Consider the following 22576-nt stretch of genomic DNA (forward strand, 5'->3'; position numbering starts at 1 on the left):
GATTATCTATTTAGAAAACTGGAATTGTTTGCTTTTGACTCACAAAGTGCCAGAGGACTTACAGTATGGCATGATTTTTGTTAATATTTGATGTCAGTCCCTCACACGCTTTAGACGGATCTGTCTCTCCAAGAGCATCTTGTGAAACATCTGTGAAAAAAGAACCTCTGTATTTTTTTTTTCGAAAATTGAAAACATTTTAATTGCAGCTCATTGTGTGAGTGTGTGAGTGTGTGATCTGCATGCTTCAGCGTGTTGAGGGACAGCGCTGGTGTCGTTTAGCTCTATCACACTGTATCTTTCCTTTCCTATGGGATCTGGCTGTTTGTGGATGTGCTTGTCACTACATGTCCGACACACACCTGATCCCTCTTCCCAGGTGAACGGGAGCAACACACACAAGCACACTGTAGTTCACAAACAAGAGCCTCACGTTACACAATATCTGCTCTTAACGCTTCAGTGGTTTAACAGCAGCTTTAACAGAACACGCCAGATGTCCTCAGCTGTGTCCGTTTAAACTCACAGTTTTTGGGTTTGACGTATTTCAACATCAACCGAAAAGACCTGAATCAAAGATCATTGTGGGAAATGTGCAAAGACATTTAAATGCAGCCGAAAAGTGTCCCGTTACCCGACTTCACCCTCACTTTTTGGTCTGGTGCTATGGTTAGGTTTAAGGGTGGGTTAAAGGGATGGTTCACCCAAAAATGAAAATTCTGTCATCATTTACTCACCCTCAAGTTTATCACGTAAAATATCAAGATGACATTTTAGAGAGTGTTGGTAATCAAACAGTTGATGGACCCCATTGAGGGTCTTTGTGTTCAGCAGAAGAAAGAAACTCATACAGGTTTCAAACAAGTTGAGAGTGAGTAAATGATGACAGAATTTTCATTTTTAAGTGAACTATGACTTTAATGGAATGGACAGTGGTTTCAGTGGCATGTACACAATAAGTGCATTGTATCAAATTATTCATTTTATTAATCATATCAATGTTAGCACAGGGTATAGCTAAATATCATTTATATAACATTTAATATAAAGCGGGACCGAATTTCCTAATAGATTTGAGCAATTGATAAAGCACAACATAACACTTTATTACATTACTTATTAAATTAGATTACACCAGCGGCCAGAGTAGATGACTGAATATTTTAAGCAATTATTTTTTTTGCAGTATGAAATGCTGATTATAAAAACAGATTTTTTTCCCAGCGAATTGTAATAAAGATACATGCAAAAACAGCTAAAGAATATAAAATATCTTTGGATTAAGATGCAATGGGCTTCAATAGTGACTGTCCACTAGCGGGCGCTTTTGAGCTCGTGCTGAACCTCAACACTAACCCAGTAAATGACCAGATTTCGTAATAAATGACCAATTATGTTTGTTTGACCTGAAATAAAGCCAAAATAAAATCTAAATAATAGATGAAAAACTTAAAAGAACTTGGAAGCTATTCAAAATAATACTAAACACTATAACAGTATATAGAATCAATAAACACTGATCTGTGACTGATTCCTGGTTGCTGTGAACATGACAATTAATATTGAGTCATTTTGGAAAGTACAATTTTTGATTTTGTTATTTCTTCTTAAGAAAGACAAAAATTAATAGTGATGAAAGCCAAAATGTGAAATGCTGTGGATGAATATGTACAGAGTAATCCACTATTGTGTGGAGGATGGTCAAAATGATCATTTTCACCTGAGATTTGGAGCCAAATTATGGAGAAAATATGGCAGCATCATAATTTCATTTGTACAGGTCTATTTGTAATGTGATTTGCACCATATTTTCTAGTATTAGATATTTGAGCTATTTTTAATTAGCTATCCCAGCTTATGAATCAAATGCAATTAATGTACAGTAATCATCAATGAATGAATGAATGATCTTGTGATGAGAGAAATCTGAACACAGAGTTCTTTATTAAAGCTCAGTTTGCATTATACAAATATCAGTTTCAAACTGCATGCGGTGGCTTGGTCTGAGGCACAATACTAAGGTAAAACAGCATTGTTCATGTTTAGACATGAAAAAAAAAAAAAAAAAAAAAAGAGGCATGGGGGGGGTCAACATAGAATTGCATAAATTAAACTGAATATGTGTAATATTGCAGTTTACCCACTTAACTTGTTAGTTGTATTTTTAATAGACAAGTAAAATATACACATGATAAATGTGACACTGAGAAAAAGACATTAAGAGCAATTAAGACAAGGGAGTAAGTTCATCTTGCATTGAGTTTTTATGCTATCGTGACAACAGAAGGTTTTGAAATTAAATCTTTGAAGACAATAAATACCGAGCATGTAATTCATTTCACAACAATTCTCTACATCATAAATTAGACAGAGGGTCGGACACCGGTCGCCATTTGAGCGGCCCTCTCTCTATACAGACAAGAACACCCTTCAGTTAAAGGAGTGGAATATTAAAAACGAGGCCACACACACACACACACACACACGGGAGGATCCAACGTCCAAATTCATTTAAGCCCAACTTAGCTCAAAAAAGGACTTGGAGAACTTCCCTGTCAATCACCTATTCTTCCTCCCTCCGTAAATCTCTTTTCCTTTTGCCTTCAGAAACACTATTGCTCTACAAAGCACAAAAAATACCAAGGCCTTTATCGGTGAAAATAAGTACACTGTTGATCTTACGCGTTTGTAAGACCAGCCCAGGCAAACTCATTTAAAATGCAGACATCAGATATTACACTTAGCACTATTCAAATGTTAATATTAATCCTTTTCTTGAAATGAGAGAAGAAAACAATGCAGCATAAAATAAACTCACATCCCTGAAAAAACAAAGTATCCCCCAAAGAAAAGAAATAAAAAAAAGAAAACAGGCACAAATTTCAGGAAGCCTCCAGATTTAGGAGAGTCTCCTTCACAGCAGAACCTCTGTGATGAGCCAACCCGTCCACAGCGTGGAGAGCGGCTCTCTGATCGCATCTGTATTTGGCAAATAAACTTCGATTGGTCACGGTTTAAAGAACTACTACTGCTAATCTTCACCTGCCACTTCCATAGAGGAGCTCAGGTGACAAATCCAAACCCAAATCAACACTGGGAAAGAGAAAACAAGCTTTTAAAAGGCAGAAAGCGGCTTGCTTTACAAAAAGAAGAAGGTGGTTTTGTTCGTGTCGTGCTGCACATGGACAGAAGACCGCCTTGTAACAACAGAAAGCATGGAGGAGTGACCTGTCACAATGCATTAAACACAGAGCGCTGATACAAAAAACTAATCCAATGCATCATCATCATTATTCTCGGTGAAGAGGATAACAACAACAACAGTTATAATACCAATAATATTACAACCGACCCCAAAAAAAGTGGCCGGACTGAAGTAGCGATGTCAGCTTAGCGCCGATCACAGTACAACCTGCCATTGTCGGGAATGTTCCGGTCTCATTGGGACAATGCCAGGGCGGCGTGCCTAAAGGGGTCGCGGGAGTGGAGACGAGGGGGTTCGGGGGGGAATGTTACAGTACCGGGAGAGGGGGGGGGGAGGTAGAAGAGGAGTCGACGAGGAGAAATCTGAAGGTACAAGAGTCCACAGCTCTACTCCCATTCGGTGGTTCCCGGGGGCTTGGACGTCAGGTCGTACATCACCCTCGAGATGCCGGGGATTTTCTTGATCTCGTTGACCATTTTGAGCACCACCTGTGGCCAGAGGAGCACGAGTTAGTGGATGGGAATGATGGGTTTGTGTTAGGGCTGAACCATATATCGTTTTAGCATCGATATCGTGACGTGTGCATCCGCAATAGGCAAGGCAAGTTTATATATATAGCGCATTTCATACACTATGGCAATTCAAAGTGCTTTACATAGAAAGGACTTGAAATCTCACACTATGGTAATTCAAAGTGATTTGCATAGAAAATAAACACAAAATGAAAGCAATTATAAAAGGAATGAATTGAAGTAGTAAAAAGATGATGCATAGAATAAACTTCTCATCTGGCAAAACACCGGTGAATCTTATTTTGCATCTTTCAATTTCCCCAATTAAGTGGTTTATGTTTTTCTCTTACCCGATTCCCAGAGCCATTTAAGTTCAGTTTAGAATCAAAAGGAAGAATACAGTGCAGTCAGTCGGACGTATAGTGGATACTCTTGAGATTTTACCATGATGCTCAGTCTTACTGACTATAGTCAGTCTGTCAATCGTCAAATCGCAGGATGTATAGGCATCTTAGTTGATCCGTACGGGCCAGCTGTACCCAGATTCGGAACGCATGTGATTCGTGGATTATTTGCAAAGTTTAACCAAAAAAAGTTTATAATTTGCATGTGTCGAGTCAGGCATCAAGAGCGAGAACACTTGTGAACGCCGAATTCAGTTCTCTTTCTCTTTCTTGTGAGCTTAAACGGACACATGCACGTATAATGCCGTCTCGGGGAGTATCCTCGTAAACACAGTCGGTTATGTGTTGTAAACAACTGAGAAAGGAAACGGATGCGTGTCATTTATAATAGGTCTGTGCATTCGTCTTAAAGGGACAGCAGCCTAATGTACATGAGCTGTTTGTGTCACCAATGATGATCAAACAACAAAAGAGAAAGAGAAAATTACTTTGATAAATCGTATTAATTAATAATATTAGTTATATTTAATTTACACAGTGAAGACTGTTATTTTACATTTGATTATTCAATTTCTATACCTGGATACTGTTAGATTGACCTGAAAAACATAAACCACTGCTTATTTCAATTATATCTTTATTTTATTGTATTTAGCTATGCTTGCAATTTGTTTATAATTTTCTACACAGATTCATTCCTCTTCAAAAATCACCCCAATTATTTTAGAATGATTAATTATTTTCAAATAGAGCTATTCAACTCATCTGGTGAAATTGTTTTTATATCGCAATATTTATCGTAATGTATGTTTTTTCCCCGATATCGCGCAACCGTAGTTAGTGTGTGGATGGAGGATCTGGTCTCTCACCTCTTCAGGGATCTGGTTGTCTGGAGTCGCAGCGATGCCGGTCATGAAGTCGCTGGTGATGAAGGTTCTGATGACGACGGACCGTCTGCAGGACGGCTGCTTCTGAAGCGGGTCACGGTCAAAGTGCAGTGGGGTGAGGATGACCGGCATCTGGCTGATTTTACTCGAGTAGCCTGGATGTAAAGCACAATACAGAACGGTTATGCTAGTATATAAACAGCATTCATAAACAGTGATGTATACATAAACAATCTAGTCTAGCTGACATGCCAACATAGCAGGTGGAGGTATTGCACCTTAAAGAATAGCTCACCCAAAAAATGAAAATGATCCCATCATTTACTCAATCCATCCTAGGTGTGTATGAGTTTCTTTCAGCCGAACCTAATCAGAGTTATATTAAATAATATCCTGGTCATTCCCAGCTTTGTAATGCCATTGAAGTGTGCCCAAGTTTTTGAAGCTCAAAAAGTGAATCCATCCATCATAAAAGTAAGTTAATAAACGCCTTCTGAAGCGAAGCAATGGGTTTCTGTAAGAAAAATATCCATATTTAAAACTTTATAATCTACAGTTCACAGGAGAGTCGAGTTTCGGCAGAAATATTACTTTTATGATGGATGGATGGATGCACTTTTTGAAGACACTATTCACTGCAGTTATAAAGCTTGGAAGAGCCAGGATATTATTTAATATAACTCTGATTATGTTCGGCTGAAAGAAGAAAGTCATATACACCTAGGATGGCTTGAGGGTGAGTAAATCATGGGATAGGTTTCATTTTTTGGCTGAACTATTCCTTTAATGCTGGTTGCCACCCGTCATAAAACGGGAAAAAGACAACGATGATGTCATGTGTAGCTACTACTGCCGACAAAAGCGAGACAGTCCACAAGCGTCCAAAAAAAATGTGGCTTGTCAGAGTGTGGGACTTTTTTTGGATGCCTGTTCACACCAGATGATAATCATAACTTTAAATAGGTATAAAAACAGAACAACAGTAACATTTGTTGTCTTTGACTGATGTTGTCCATAACCAAGCAGATTTTCCCCTCGAGACGTAACTGTGGTACGAGTGTTTACACAGCGCTCGCAGTAGCCATAGCTGTGGTGGGACTGTTTACTCATGTAAAGGTTATGACAATAATAAAGCAGACAGTGGAGACAGCCAGCTCTTACCGGACTCCCTTAAAATGGAGTGTGCTACAAAATCTGCCTGTCTTAGCGTGCTCAGTACACCAGTGGTCAGGAAGGTGGGCGTGATGTCAGTGGGCGGCTCCTTAACATGTGACCCAAAGACGTAAACAACTCTGCAAAGGAAGAGATGAACAAGGGACACAAGAGGGACATCGTCAGAACACATATTAAAGGGATAGTTCATGTTCATCATATAAAGCGATCTAATCTCTTCCGAAAATTTGGACTAAACCACTCAATTCATATGGATTCGTTTTACGATCGCTTTATGAACTTTTTGAAGCGTCAGAGTGGTAGTTGCGTAGCTGTCAATGGAGGGACAGAAAACGTTCTGATTTCATTACAAATATCTTTATTTGTGTTTCAAAGATGAACGGGTTTTGAACGACATAACGATGATTAAAATGGTGACAGAATTTCTGTTTTGGGTGAACTATCCCTTAAAGACACATAATTAAAAGGACTTCATTCTCACCAAGGCTGCACTTAATATTTGATAAAAAATTCAGCATATTGTGAAACTTTAATAATATTTTAAAATGTAATTTATTCCTGTGATCAAAGCTGAATTTTCAGCATCATTACTCCAGTCTTCAGTGTCACATGATCCTTCAGAAATCATTCTAATATGATGATTTGCAGCTCAAGAAACATTTATGATTATTATGAATGTTGAAAACAATTGTGCTGCTTCATATTTTTGATACATTTTTTTCAGGATTATTTGATAACAGAAAGCTTATGTAACATTATAAATGTCTTTTGATCAATTTAATGCATCCTTTCTAAATAAAAGTATTAAGGACAATGAAGGGGTGGATGGGACAATGGGATATGAGGGGACAATGAATACTCCCCATAGTTCTTCAACATGGTTGGTGGAGCAAAGTGACATACGGATGTGTCATTACCTGTTGATGGAGTGACAGATCCGTGGGATGAGTCTGGCCAGGAACATCAGTGAATCCCAGTGAGGAGCCTCTTTACTGCTCACCCCACACACGTAACTGTACGACCGGGAGTCACCCTGTACACACGGATCATATGCAATCATGTTCAGCCCAAAATATCCATTTTAAACATTTGTGCAGAATGAGTACATCCTTGCTGTGGAGAAGACACACCAACTGTTTAACTATTAACCATTAGCAACAACAACAACCTGCATAAATACAGTGCACGGTATTTAAAACTCTCTGGCCCCCTGTGTGTCAGCATGTCCCAGCTCAGAGTCTGGAGACCGGGGTAATTTTAGCACAGCCGTGGTTTAGTAGACGGCTGTTTGTAAGAGGAACACCCAGCCATGCATCATCAGCCAATGTGGTGAGACGCAGACGGCTCTGTCTGGACCAGTGAGTGAGAACAGAAGTAAACCAGCCTCCTCTAGCACTAGGACTGAAAACCTGTTTATAAATACAAACATCATGAGCCGTGCACATGGCAGCAGAGGAACGCTCACTCTATATGCTGATATGATACAGACTGTCCAGCACTGAAAGTACAGCTCTTTGATGCAGAACTATAAATAACATCAGAATTAAACAAAGCAGTAGAGAGCGAATAAGTGTGTGTGTGTGTGTGTGTGTGTGTGTGTGTGTGTGTGTGTGTGTGTGTGTGTGTGTGTGTGTGTGTGTGTGTGTAAGTGTAAGTGTAAGTGTGTGTGTGTAAGTGTGTGTGAGTGTGTGTAAGTGTGAGTGTGTGTGTGTAATGAAAGAGTATGTTTGAAAGGCTAACCACAGAAATTGACATTTTGGCGCTATGCAGCCAGACAGGTCATTCTGCCTTCCAGACAGAGTTAGAGTTTGTTGTTTTGGAGATGATATAAATTGAACCTAAAACAAGTGAGCAGTGTGGTGGACAGGGTTCATCGTAGGCACTCTGATTGGTCTGCAGTTACGCATTAGCCACAGAGTGCAATGCACTGTGTTGTGACACATTCCTCTCATAGCTATCATTAACATTGTGTGACTTAGTGTTGACCTTCTGTTGGCTCAGACCAGACGGGATAGCCTTCGTTACCCTTGTGCATCAATGAGCCTTGGTTTCCGGTCACCGGTTTGTGGTTTGTGGGTAAACTCTCACCACTGCTGACCGAGAGCAACACACAAGCCTTGGCGTTTATCATCGCAGTCAGGCAGAAACCTCTCCATCTTCTTTATTTCTTCATAAATCATTACTATTGGTCACCCTTTATGCCTGCCTGTGAGTTTTTCAAATATTTAACCAATGAGAAATATTAAAAAGAGCTTGTGACTAAAATTCATAACTCCACTGGATTCTTAACCTGTCAGTCAAACCTCATAACTCCGCCTCTATCGTGAATGAAGTGTGACGAGGGTAAATAAAGAACTGGTTGTTTGAATAAATACAGAGTTTTGTTTACTCAAGAAACACTATTATATAAAGGCTAATGTTTTATGTATTTGAGGAACAGAGAAGAGTGTTTTAGTCCAGCATTTGTTGTCGATAGCCAATCTGTCTTAAATCTTTTATTACATGAGTTTTTGGACAATAATGACGGTCACGGGACAAAATCCATATGTCCAACATTCATGGATCAAAAACCTTTTAACTTTATTTGAGCTTGATTTTTGGTAAAATGCTAATTATATGACATGCAAATATCTAACCATTTATAAATACACGGTGTTCACCAAGAGCAACACACAAGCCTTTGTGTTTCAGAGATACTCTGACCCAGTCGCCTTGCCATAACGATCGGTTGAGTACGAGAGCTGATTCATTGCTAACCATCTAATTTACCCAGACCTTAATATGTGGTCTTGTTAGGAGATCTTGCTTCATCTGTGACAGGTCATAATATTTTGGCTCACCAGTATATAACACTTAATTCCTATGTACACTGACATGCTAGTTAAAAGCCAGAGAATTTGCCTGCCGGCAGTTTAGAACGAAATAAGCAACCGAGTCTTTTATAAAGATCAGTGATTAAGACTCAAGTCAAATAGTAACCTCATAAAAGCGGGTTAATTTGACATGGAAAGAGTCACCAACCATGTCCTGCCCTGTTATTGGACACTTTTGCATGTGGAATAAATGAATCATGGCTGACTCTAAGAGCAATTCTACAATACCATCTGTAATTGAAAAGTGAGACTGCATGCACACCACTATGTGTCAGGACCAGTGAAAGACATATTGTTCAATGCAACGAACTAAAAATATTGAGTGAATCATTCTTATGCTCACATCATGATTATGTCAGAGAGTATTGGCGGATGACAAGGCTTACCTGTACACCGACAGTTTTGATTGGCAGCAGAAAGGCATTTAGTGAATGAAGGCTGGTGATCTGCATGATTTTCTCTTCCTCCTCGTCTGATATGCATGACTTCACTCTTTGAAGAAGGGTGTGAGGCTGGATGGATTAACATCAGAAGGATTGATATTTTATAGCATGCTATTTATAATCCAAAGGAACGACTGTGTGTGCTTTCAAGTGTCCACTTTCAACTTAATCAGAAAACTTACTGTTAAAGGTGCAGTGAGCGATTTCTGAGAAACGCCTTAAATCAACTCAAAAACAAAACAGTTTTGTGAATGTTTGCTAGATGTCTGTTCTGTGTGTGTGCTGAAAAAGATATTGTGTTTGTACATAGTCCTGGCTGTGTAAATAGGAGAAAACAACAAAGTGGATCGGACCAAACAGACCGAGCACCACAACACTCTTTTAGCCAATCAGCAATAGGGGGCGTGTCCACTCATGAAGGGGGTGGAGAGAAAGGTCAGAGGAATATAATTGGAAGAAGTAGATTTCAGATCTCAACAGTGTTTCTCAGAAATCACTTACTGCACCTTGAAGTTGAAAAGATCAATTACGTAAGGTCAGATCCAACAAGAAGCAATGTTTTAACACACACACACACACACACCTTTTTGACCATGGCAGAGAAGTCTGTGATGATTTTCAGGACGTTGTTGGTCTCGGCGAAGTCTTTACAGACGTAAGGCTCATCAGCACAGATCACTCTAATGGCCAGACCCGGACCTGCAACACATCACACACAGTTTCAGCAAAGCACATTTCAGAAGACGTTAATCGCCACATCAAACGTTCAAAATGGACACTTCCATTAAACATTTTAGGGGTCAGTAAGATCTTTGTTTTAGAAAGAAGTCTTGCAAAGCCTGCTTTTATTTGAACAGAAATACAGTAAAAACTGTAATATTGTGAAATATCGTTTTCTATGTGAATATATTGTAAATTGTAATTTATTCCTGTGAATTTTCAGCATCATTACTCCAGTCTTCAGTGTCACATGATCCTTCAGAAATCATTCTAATATGATGATTTGATGATCAAGAAACATTTCTGATTATTACTAATATTGTAAATGCTTTTACTGCTTTTTGTGGAAACTATAACACATTTTTGCAGGATTCTTTTATAAATAGAAAGAATTTATTTTTTATTTTTATAAAAGTCTTATTCACTTTTAATTAAATTATTAAATTAAATGCATCCTTGCTAAATAAAATGTGTGAATGCTCTTTGTAGATTTGATTAATTATATGATTATAAATATGATGACCTGCTATTTCTGGCGATTCTGAAGTGTGCATACAAAGGACACATCACTATCCCATGAGGCCACGGGAGAGGATTTGAGAATGACAGTGAAGCGACGTAATTGATGCTAGTAGGTCACATGATAATGACAACATGGCGTATGAAGTACGTCCGAAAGGAACACTTGAAATTGACAACTTATGCAATTTGTTTTAACTACTATAATAAAGCAGAAACAGGGATTTTGGAGGTTTGTGATGGTCTCACCAGGGAAGGGGTGTCGGGAGACGATCTCTTCAGGGAGTCCCAGCTCTCGACCCAGTGCTCTCACTTCATCCTTGTGGAAATCCTTCAGTGGTTCAATTACTTTACCCTGAAGGGCACAACGTTCAGAAGAATCAGCAAACGACAGTTCTGAACAGTTTCTTCAACATGAAGAGGAAGAGACGCCCTATCGCGTGCCTCTATTCTGTCACACCGCAGCCAAACACAACATAAAAACACTTTCCCTGCTTGACTTCACCTATATGGACAAAAGAAACTGCATAAATGTAAGAATATTAAATAAAATAAATAAATTCACATGCATCAGGGCTAAAGAAATTTAAGGAGTATCCAGTTACCAAGCTAAAGAGGAGGGGTGAGGAGAAAGAATATTTTATTTTAATTATTATTTTTTCACTCTAATGCTAAAACACTGTAACAAAAGTTAAATGATCATCGCAGTCAGGCAGAAAGCTCTCCATATTCTTTATTTCTTCATAAATCATTACTATTGGTCACCCTTTATGCCTGCCTGTGCGTTTTTTCAAACATTTAACCAATGAGAAATATTAAAAAGAGCTTGTTACTAAACTTCGTAACTCCATTGGATTCTTAACCTGTCAGTCAAACCTCATAACTCCGCCTCTATCGTGAATGAAGTGTGACGAGGGTAAATAAAGAACTGGTTGTTTGAATAAATACAGTGTTTTATTTACTCTACTATTAAACACTATTATATAAAGGCTAATGTTTTATGTATTTGAGGAACAGAGAAGAGTGTTTTAGTCCAGCATTTGTTGTCGATAGCCAATCTGTCTTAAATCTTTTATTACATGAGTTTTTGGACAAATGACAGAAAAAATTGAGCGCCCAATGAAATTTTTGCGTTCTAATGACAGGACAAAATCCATATGTCCGACATTCATGGATCAAAAACCTTTTAACTTCATTTGAGCTTGATTTTTGGTCAAATGCTAATAATATGAAATGCAAATATCTAACCATTTATAAATACACAGTGTTTAACTATTCTAAAAAATCATTAGGAAATTAAACAATGGAGAGTTACGGGACATTAATGAGGAAAGACAGGTTTGCCTTGTATTAGGACATGTTGCAGGCAGGACTCGAACCTGCAAACGCCACGTTGGCACCATTGCGCAACACAAACTTGGCTGATGTTAAATCTTTACCTCGTCTCTGAGTTTGCGGATGAGCTCTGTGTCGTTGTGGTGAGTTTTGATCATTTCTGCCTTCCCACTCGCAAGGTGAGACGCGCTCTCGATAAGATCTGGCCTGAGCGTTCCTTGAGCCAAGAACACATCCTCTGGCTTCAGATTCATCTCTCCAATCACCTCATTCGCCACCTGTGAGAGACGGCACATTCAGGACTCACTGTTCTGCTCCATACTTGCTCATATTATAGTCCGCTACACATTCAGATCACTTCGCAACTCAAGAGACTTATAATAGCTCTATAATAGGTTTATTCACCAGGCGAAGTCTTGTTTAATGTGTACACAAGACATTTTAGGCGAATCAATACTGAAGTCGACAGATCCCTACACTAATATCATTACAGGACCATCTGATAATAATGACGACATCAATTCAGTTACTGCCGGACAGATAGTCATCTACAAAAGCACAGCTACACACTTTTACAAATGTATCCCCAATGATCTTCCGCTTCTCTTCTGGATTGGTGGTCATGTTGAGTGTTTTGCTGATGCGTTTCCTGGGCGTGCGGTCCTCTTCTGATATTGGCAGGGTCGTCGTGCCGTTGTAAAAGGTGTGTGCTGCGTTAACAACTGTGAAGCAGAGAGAGTGATGCTATAGTTACAACACTGATGTGTGTTTCAGAACAAGTTAAAATGAAGGGATGCACCGACATATCGGGCAAGAATCATCATCAGCCGACAAAAGCAATTATTTTCACTTTTGTTTAAAAACAATCAAAAGGGGATGGAAAACATGTCAGACTGCAACTCGTACTGTCTGTGTGTAAAGACAACGTCTGGTGGTGAATTTAATGCTGTCGAAATTAATGCGACAATAGTGCATTATTTGTATAATGTTCCCATTCAATAATTAAAAAGAGCTTTGTGCTCTGTTACTTCTGATAGGAAACAAAGTCTTAGCTTTCAAATTACTTCCATTTTAACACAAAATTCAATCAATAAATGGCAATAAATTGATGCTCCTAAATGTATCGCGACAGATTACTGACAGATATTGTTCTGAATAATTGGTATCGTGCATTTCTTGTAAAAAATGTATTAATTCAATTAATAAATAGACTTTAATAAAATGCAATAAATACATTTTAATAATGCATGAATAAACAATGCAATACATACATTAATCAATTTATGCTAAACAATTTACCAAAAGGAACCTTCTGAATGTTACCTTTGAGTTTGATGCCGAGTTTAGTCAGCGCTTCCTCAACACTCTGACTCTCTCTCTTTCTCATGAAGCCGTTGTCGATGTGAACAGCGATCACTTGCTCCTGGTTTAGGGCTTTATTCAACAGGGCCGTGCACACGGTGGAATCCACACCCCCACTCAATAACACCTGCAGACACACACACACACACACACACACATCATGATTTAGGACTCACTTTGGACTTGTAACTGTAAACAAGACATCCAATAGACACAAGTGTTCAAATAGACAGAATAAACAGTACACCAGATATGACTTTAGGGGGGGAAACTGCTATAATATTATGTACATTAATAGATTATAATCCAATATTAATCGTCCGTTCACTCTCTAGAGAGAAGACCCACTTGGCAGAAGCTAAGTGAGGAAATCACCTTGCTTTAGGAAAGAGCAGTAACTAATTGGCATTTTTAATTAGTTGCCCTCGCACACACACACACACACACACACACACACAGCCTGGAGCAACAGCAATTAACAGAGAATTAGACAAATTAGAGTATTATGGCACTAATCACACATGTGCCTTCAATCAAACAAAAAGGCCTTTAATAGATAAAGGAAGATCAATATCGCATTGAGCCCACAATAACAGTACCCCACCACACACACACACATTAAATCAAAGATTTTACTCAATACCAGTCTGTTAATTATTATAATTAGAGAATGATTTCTGTGCCACTATAACAGTGTTATTTTAGCATCATTTATATACTATTATAGTATCTATGGCCATGTTCAGACTGCAGGTACAATCATTTCTCATTTCAGATCTTTTCAGGCTGACTGTCCACTCGTTTAATTGCAAGTGATCAAATTAGATGTGTGTCTAGACATAACCAGCCTATCTGCATGGGTAACTTTGGTAATGACGTAGGCGTATCCACGTATGTGACGAGGCTTTCTGAGCGGATGCATCATCCCGCTTTCCAAATAAGGAAATCCAAATCTCCGCTCCGAGAGAAGGCCGTTAAAATCGATCCCCTCTTTTTGTTTTCGAAACTTGTGTTGGTCGGTCCGATCGATTGTGCAATCGATTTTTGCACATAAAGTGACAGCCCTATAACTGACCAATGATTGTTTTAAATGTCAGGTTGAAGGGGTTTGACGGTACATACCAGAACTTTGGATTTGTCCACCTTCTCTTTAATCTCCCTGATGCAGGACAGCTGACGGTTCTGTACGGTGAAGTTACTGCTGCAGCCGGCAATCTCAAACAAGAAGTTGCGTAGCATGTCCGTCCCCCTCTCAGTCAGATCCACCTCCGGGTGAAACTGAGTGCCGTAAAGTTTCTTCTGCTCATTAGCAATGCCTGAGACAAGAGATGAACGCGGGAAATGTCTTAAACCACAAACACTCACAAGCAATAACAAAGCATCCAGACACGCTCAGAAATGCCTTTTTAGGATATGAAGCACGTCTAGGATGTCCTCCGGTCCGCCCACCTGCAACAATGTTTCCAGACTGTGCAACAATCTTGAATCCTTCTGCTACTTTGTCGACACTGTCTCCGTGTGTCAGCAGAACGGGTTCCTCCTTTTGCAACCCCCTTGAAACACACAAAAGAGTTTCAGCACAAGATATTGCAGTGCGATCCACTGTTATCCTCACTTCTCTGCGGGGGGGCATCGTTTACGACAGCACAAAAACCTGCTCGCTGACATCATAAAGGGAAGCGTACCTGAAGAGAGAGCAGGAATTGTCCAACGCAATGTCAAAGACGCCGTCCTCCCTCACACTCTTCCTGTGCACCGTACCTCCGAAAACTTTATTCATCATCTGGCGGACACAGAAAAACAAAAAGTGTATTTATTGATTTATCGCTACATTAGCAGTAATGGATATATTACTAGCAATCAACATTATTGTAATTTAGAAAAATAACTTTGATTACAAAATCACTTCAATACATTGTTTACAATAATTTCTCTTAAAAAACACTAAGAGTATTTCTTTATTTATGATTTATCGCCACATCAGCAGTAATGGATATATTAATGGCAATCAACATTATTTTTAATTTTAAAAAATAACTTTGATTACAATATGACTTCAATACATTGTTTACAATAATTGAACAATAATTTGTCTTAAAAAACAATCAATATACAAAAACATACAAATATACCAACAACAACAGTAATAATAACAACAATTACATATTATTTTTCACTTTAATATATGATCGAAAATTCTACAATTATTCCAGGAGAAACCTTGTCCATTAATAAAAATGTCCATTGATTCCATTCTATAAAAATGTGTTGACATACTAAGTGTATTTATTTTATATATTTTTTGTAGAACTTAAATACTGTCATTCAAAAGTTTGGGGTCAGTATGATTTTTGTTTTTGTTTTATTCATATTTTTGTTTCCAGCGAGGGCACATTAAAGTGACAAAAATAATATTTTAGTATAATAATATATTATTATTATTATATATTATTTGTATATTATATATCCAAAAATAATAATATAGTAACCGTAATATTCAATTTCGTATAAACGCTGTTCTATTGAATATTTTCCTGTTGATCAAACAATCCTGAAAAAATGCATCATAGTTTCCTCAAAAATATGAAGCTGTACTGTTTTCAATATTGATAATAATCATAAATGTTTCTTGATCATCAAATCATCATATAAGAATGATTTCTGAAGGATCATGTGACACTGAAGACTGGAGTAATGATGCTGAAAATTCAGCTTTGATCACAGGAATAAATTACACTTTAAAATATATAACAATAGAAAACACAAGATTACTGTTTTTACTGTATTTGTGATTAAAAAAAATGCACCTTTAGTGAGCAGAAGGGAATTCAAAAGCATTAACAAAATCTTACTGACTAGTGTATTTGGTAGTGTATTTCATTAATTTGATTTTATTGTTATTAATATTAAAATATAAAATAAAAAAAATTGAAACTAAATAATGATAATAATTTGTATTATTATTCTTATTAATAATAATTTTGTTTCTCACCTGCATTCCATAGCAGATTCCGAGAACTGGTTTCCCGATGGTGAATATGGCCGGATCAAACCAGGGCGCATCTTCAGCATAGACAGAGTTCGGCCCTCCGGATATAATAATGGCCCTAACATAGCAGACAATAATTTGATATACTGATTATAAACCAATTTATCTTAACCAAAATATAATTACAAAAATATCAAATGGCTGAGAAAGATGGAAAGAGTCTGTGTCTGTCGAATCATTGAGACTGGGAAAGTTCTAATGCAAAGGCCAGATCATGTGATCCACTTATCTCTCCAACTTGTGGGTTTCTCTGTCTTTCTCTCAGTCTCAATGTTCAGGAAAACATCAGCTTTGTTTCCTCTTAGGTTCTCACAGGGGGAACACACGGCACTCGATGAACTCACACTGTGTTCTCTCAACGACAGACTAACTTATGGTGGTTTATCTTTACCGACTGGTGTTTTACACATTTCTAGAATTGGTTTTAAAAGAGCAGCAGCTGGATGATGATAACTGTACAGTAACAAAATATGTTTGTATTGAAGCTTGTTTCCGCCACAGAATAAAACATTTTAAAAGATAATTGCAAATTTTTATCTCACAATTGTGAGTTTCGAGATATAAAGTCAGAATTGCGTGAAATAAAGTCGCAATTGCGTCTTATAAAGTCAGAATTCTGACTTTATATCACGCAATTCTGACTTTACATCACGCAATTCTGACTTTACATCACGCAATTCTGACTTTACATCACGCAATTCTGACTTTACATCACGCAATTCTGACTTTACATCACGCAATTCTGACTTTACATCACGCAATTCTGACTTTATATCACGCAATTCTGACTTTATATCACGCAATTCTGACTTTATATCACGCAATTCTGACTTTACATCACGCAATTCTGACTTTATATCACGCAATTCTGACTTTACATCACGCAATTCTGACTTTACATCACGCAATTCTGACTTTACATCACGCAATTCTGACTTTATATCACGCAATTCTGACTTTATATCACGCAATTCTGACTTTATATCACGCAATTCTGACTTTATATCACGCAATTCTGACTTTATATCACGCAATTCTGACTTTACATCACGCAATTCTGACTTTACATCACGCAATTCTGACTTTATATCACGCAATTCTGACTTTATATCACGCAATTCTGACTTTACATCACGCAATTCTGACTTTATATCACGCAATTCTGACTTTATATCACGCAATTCTGACTTTACATCACGCAATTCTGACTTTATATCACGCAATTCTGACTTTATATCACGCAATTCTGACTTTACATCACGCAATTCTGACTTTACATCACGCAATTCTGACTTTACATCACGCAATTCTGACTTTATATCACGCAATTGCGACTTTATATCACGCAATTCTGACTTTATATCACGCAATTCTGACTTTATATCACGCAATTCTGACTTTATATCACGCAATTCTGACTTTATATCACGCAATTCTGACTTTACATCACGCAATTCTGACTTTATATCACGCAATTGCGACTTTATATCACGCAATTCTGACTTTATATCACGCAATTCTGACTTTACATCACGCAATTCTGACTTTATATCACGCAATTGCGACTTTATATCACGCAATTCTGACTTTATATCACGCAATTCTGACTTTACATCACGCAATTCTGACTTTATATCACGCAATTGCGACTTTATATCACGCAATTCTGACTTTACATCACGCAATTCTGACTTTATATCACGCAATTGCGACTTTATTTCACGCAATTGCGACTTTATATCTCGCAATTCTGACATCTTTTCTCAGAATTGCGTGTTATAAAGTCAGAATTGTGAGATATAAAGTCCAATTCTAAGGAATAAAAAGACGGACTTTACATATTTTACCTCAGAATCGTTTATATCTCACAATTCTGACTTTATAACACGCAATTGCGACTTTATATCATGCAATTCTGACTTTATATCTCCCAATTGCGTATTATAAAGTCAGAATTGCGAGATATAAACATGCAATTCTGAGAAAAAAGTCAGAATTTAAGTATATTTCTCGCAATTGCAAGTTTATATCTCATAATTCGGACTTTATAACACGCAATTGCGACTTTATATCACACAATTTTGACTTAACACACAATTGCGACTTTATATCGCAGTTCTGACTTTATAACCTGCAATTGCGACTTTATATCACATAATTCTGAGAAAAAAAGTCAGAATTCTGACTTTATAAGACGCAATTGTGACTTTATTTCACGCAATTCTGGCTTTATATCTACCAATTCTGAGAAATAAAGTCAGAATTGCGAGATGTAAACTCGCAATTGTGAGATAAAAAGTCGCAATTATCTTTTAAAATGTTTTATTCTGTGGTGGAAACAAGCTTCCATAGTTTGCAGTCTCCAACAGTGCCTTCAAAAATTGCGCTTCAAGCAATGATGGTTAATAACTCTGATGTCTTCTGCATTTAAAGGGAAGAAAGCCTTTGATTCACAGTGTTAGTTCAGATACTAAAGCCTGTCGGTTACCATATCAAACATGTCTGCTTTGCAATTCAATTAGGCGTCCCTTGCACTTTTTAACATGAGAACCGAACAGCATCTACTGACAAGACTTGGCATGGACGGGCTCACCTGAAACCCTGCTCTCTGATGGCGAAGGCTGGCGTCTCCAGAGGCAGAATCTCAGACTGGACAAACAGCTCGCGCACCCGCCTGTCAATCACTTTCCCATACTGCGCTCCCGCATCTAGGATCACCACGGCACCCTCGTAGGAACACAAGCCATCTTTAGGCTCTCCCACGATATCCAGCTGCAGATACACAATGAAGAACACGTGTTACATAATTCCCCATGTTAGGCAAGTAAAACGCTTCTAATGTAATTTGGGATGCATTTAAAGGCACATGTTTGCATGTGACTGGAGACTACAGATGTGCTGCTTCTGATAAATGTAGTCACATGACTCCCAGGAAGGTAATGTTGCATGTAATGCATCTATAACCGTTACAGCCTGACCCTGCACTTTGTGGCTGCGTCCGAAAACTTAGGCAGCTGACTTGTTGGCAATGCAGGCAGCGTTTGCGCACGAAGGCACCTCACGAAACTGATGACTTCTGAGCAAAATAGAGCAAGCTTTGGTGATCAGTGAGCTAATATACAAGTACTATAATAGTAATTTCTTGCTAGAAATGACATCAGAAGTGGAAAACGTTGGTCAAAAACATACATTTACTGTACACACAAACTGACCAGCAAACGCAACTTTCAGACGCCATCTTTATTTTTTAGCTCAACTGTCACAGAATGGAAAGCACAGGATTGTGGGATATCAAACGTCAGCGAAGGATGCGTCTATGCTGCCTTCAAAAATCGATAAGATGAAGATAATGACATTATATTTGAACGCATTTTTGAGTTTTCGGACACAGCCTGAGTGTGAATTTAAGGGGTCCTATTATGCTTTTTCAACTTTAGTTTGTGTATTATGTTGCTGTTTGTGCATAAAAAAAGATCTGCAAGGTTACAAAGCTCAAAGTTCACTTCAAAGGGAGATATTTTATTTAACAGAATCCACTTTTCAAGAACGACAATGAACGGCTCGTTTGGACTACAACGCGTTTTTTCCGGATCTTATGAAGCCATAATGTTCCTCATTTAAATAATCTCCGCCCATGGGACACGCAATAAAAGAGTGAGAGAAGATGAAGAGTGCTGTCTCTGTTTTTTCCACCCCGGAAAAAGTTTGTCCGTGTCAAAGTCTGTGCTTGAAATCCGTTCAGCACGATCCTCTTATTCGTTAACATTGTCAGGGTCTGAATCAGGTTCGAAATGGTTTGAAATTTACGCCACTATTTACATCCGAGTTCACGGTTATGAAGGGGCGGGACATTTCCCAAACACCCACTAAGCGCTGCCAATCACAACACACTGGCCAGCTATTGGCCAACAAACCAATCACAGCACATTTAATATTTCGGAATGAGGGGCTTCATCGAAAACGACCAGTCAACCAGACTGGGGAGAGGTGAGCTGTAAAAAATATAAAATATGTGAAAAAGAATGCGCTTTTTGAACAATCAAGCATGAAAACATATTCTAATACACCCCAAAAAACTAAATCAAGACTTATAGAACCCCTTTAATGCAGACACATGTTTTGAATGTAGTCTTTCTTAAATTTTTTTGATATTAGGCATGTGGCATATTAATCAGCCAATATTTTGCCATTTTTAGTCTGGTTTGGTAAAATGAGTGGTAAAATATTTTAAACATAATTATATATATATATATACACACACACACACATACACACACATATTTATATACATTTATTTTGTAGTATATTTGTTTGTAAATATAAATACATTAATATTGTTATATATATAAATTCAATATTTATATTGAATATAAATATAATATTGTTATATATATATATATATATATTATTAAATTCATATTATATTTAATAATATTTAAATATATATTTGATAATATTAAATATTATTATTATTATATATAAAATAAAACATTAATATTAATTATTATTAAATTAATATAATATTTAATATATATTTAATAATATTAAATTCAATCAGTGATAAAATTGACAGCCTGCTATTTAGATTTCATACTGGCCATTTTTGGCATTAACCACACTACTCTTTTTCTAAAGTACAAAACTGCCTATGGTTGGTAATATTTCTACATTTTTATGGCCTCCAAATATGGAGTATATACTTGTATAGTATCAAGTATGATCAATCTTAACTCAGAACCCTGAGGTAAAAATAGATCAGCCATCATTTCATAAAAGTCAGAGTACGCACTACGAACCCGTGTATTTCTTACTATAGTTTATAAGTGCGAAACCCTCCCACGTGGTTTGCGAGCTCAAGAAAACAACACTTTATAACTGACTCAAAAGAGAATAAAATGCCGGAAAAACGCATTAAAAAAAACAATATTTACATAAACACTTGGAAGAGTGAAGGCATTAACTAACAGTCATGTAATATGCAAAGATAAAACAAATAGCAAACATACATGACCCACTCTCTCCAGTATGGAAATGCACTGGCCTGTACACACTCATACTAGCATGTTAACACAGAACAGCTCAACTTTTCACAGCGATATACGCGATAAATGCTTTGCCGCTGCATGAAACTCATAGGTGTTTCACAGGTGTCTGTTGATTTCAGCCACAGCTTTAAAACCTCATTAGCAGTGGAAGCTCAGCATGTCACATTGATTGAGGCTAACTAGCATTAGCTTGTGCGCTCGAGCCCCGGCTAACCGAATGCGCGAGCTGAGCTGCGCGCGCTGCGAGCTTCGCCCGGGGCATGTGATGTTCTCAGTAATATCACATCCAGCACCACGACATCAGCCGGTGGAGTGCTGTAGGCAAAGACCGAGCACATAAATCATCCATAAGGGCAAATGCGCATTAATAAAAGTACAAAAATCAGCCGGGTCGCCGCGCGCTCTAAGTTTCCCAGCGCAGACAGGCCGCGTGTGAACGGGGAAAACCGGTAGCGAGAACCGGTGATACGCACAAGGACGGGCAGAAGAGTTTGGGTTCTGAGCCATGCTTAGGCCGGTTTACTGACCTTGGTATCCCCGTTACACAGTGCCATGAGTGCGTGATGTGGAGCGGACACTCCTGTCTATCCGTGTTTCTGTTGTGAGCGTGTTCAGCGGGGGTCTCTCTCTCTCTTCCTTGTGATCGTTCGTTGACGGTCTCTCTCTCTCTCTCTCTCTCTCTCTCTCTCTCTCTCTCTCTCCTGCTGGCCGGTTGCTTACTACTACAGCTCCGTTACCGTATCTTCAGCCTGCTCGTGGTCGTGTGGTGTGTGATTGCTGTCTGATAGGGAGGAGTTTTGACGTTAAGAGTCAGAGAAAAGTTTCTGTTGGCTCGAATCGTTTAGTACTTTTGAAGGAACATATTTTTAAACGTATACTACTCAGATTAACTCGAGATCATTTCAGATCTCATTTGAACCTATTTTTTACAGTCTATGATTTGAACACATAACAAATGTGCTGGGTTGTTTCAACCCATGTTTGGGTCAAATAACTGTTGGTTTAATTTATTAATTAAATTTTAAACACAACCTTGGACCTTTTTCACA

General features: G+C 38.0%; 2 protein-coding genes across 2 annotated transcripts in view; one reads left to right on the forward strand and one right to left on the reverse strand.

Moving 5' to 3' along the window:
- The window catches only part of c18h3orf33 (c18h3orf33 homolog (H. sapiens)), a 466419-nt gene that overhangs the window by 424260 nt on the left and 19583 nt on the right, over positions 1-22576 (forward strand). The window lies entirely within an intron of this gene.
- Positions 1917-22294, reverse strand: gmps (guanine monophosphate synthase). The gene is made up of 16 exons (XM_082181665.1): positions 22055-22294; positions 19076-19254; positions 16426-16540; positions 15119-15216; positions 14883-14986; positions 14556-14749; positions 13395-13560; positions 12642-12793; positions 12176-12349; positions 10986-11091; positions 10081-10196; positions 9441-9566; positions 7099-7214; positions 6170-6300; positions 4991-5163; positions 1917-3693 (listed from the first exon to the last, which is right to left on the reverse strand). The coding sequence occupies exons 1-16, from the start codon at positions 22079-22081 to the stop codon at positions 3592-3594; spliced, it is 2079 nt and encodes a 692-aa protein (XP_082037791.1). The 5' UTR covers positions 22082-22294; the 3' UTR covers positions 1917-3591.

Source organism: Leuciscus leuciscus (assembly GCF_965113295.1).
Source record: "Leuciscus leuciscus genome assembly, chromosome: 10".
NCBI classification, from domain to species: Eukaryota; Metazoa; Chordata; class Actinopteri; order Cypriniformes; family Leuciscidae; genus Leuciscus; species Leuciscus leuciscus.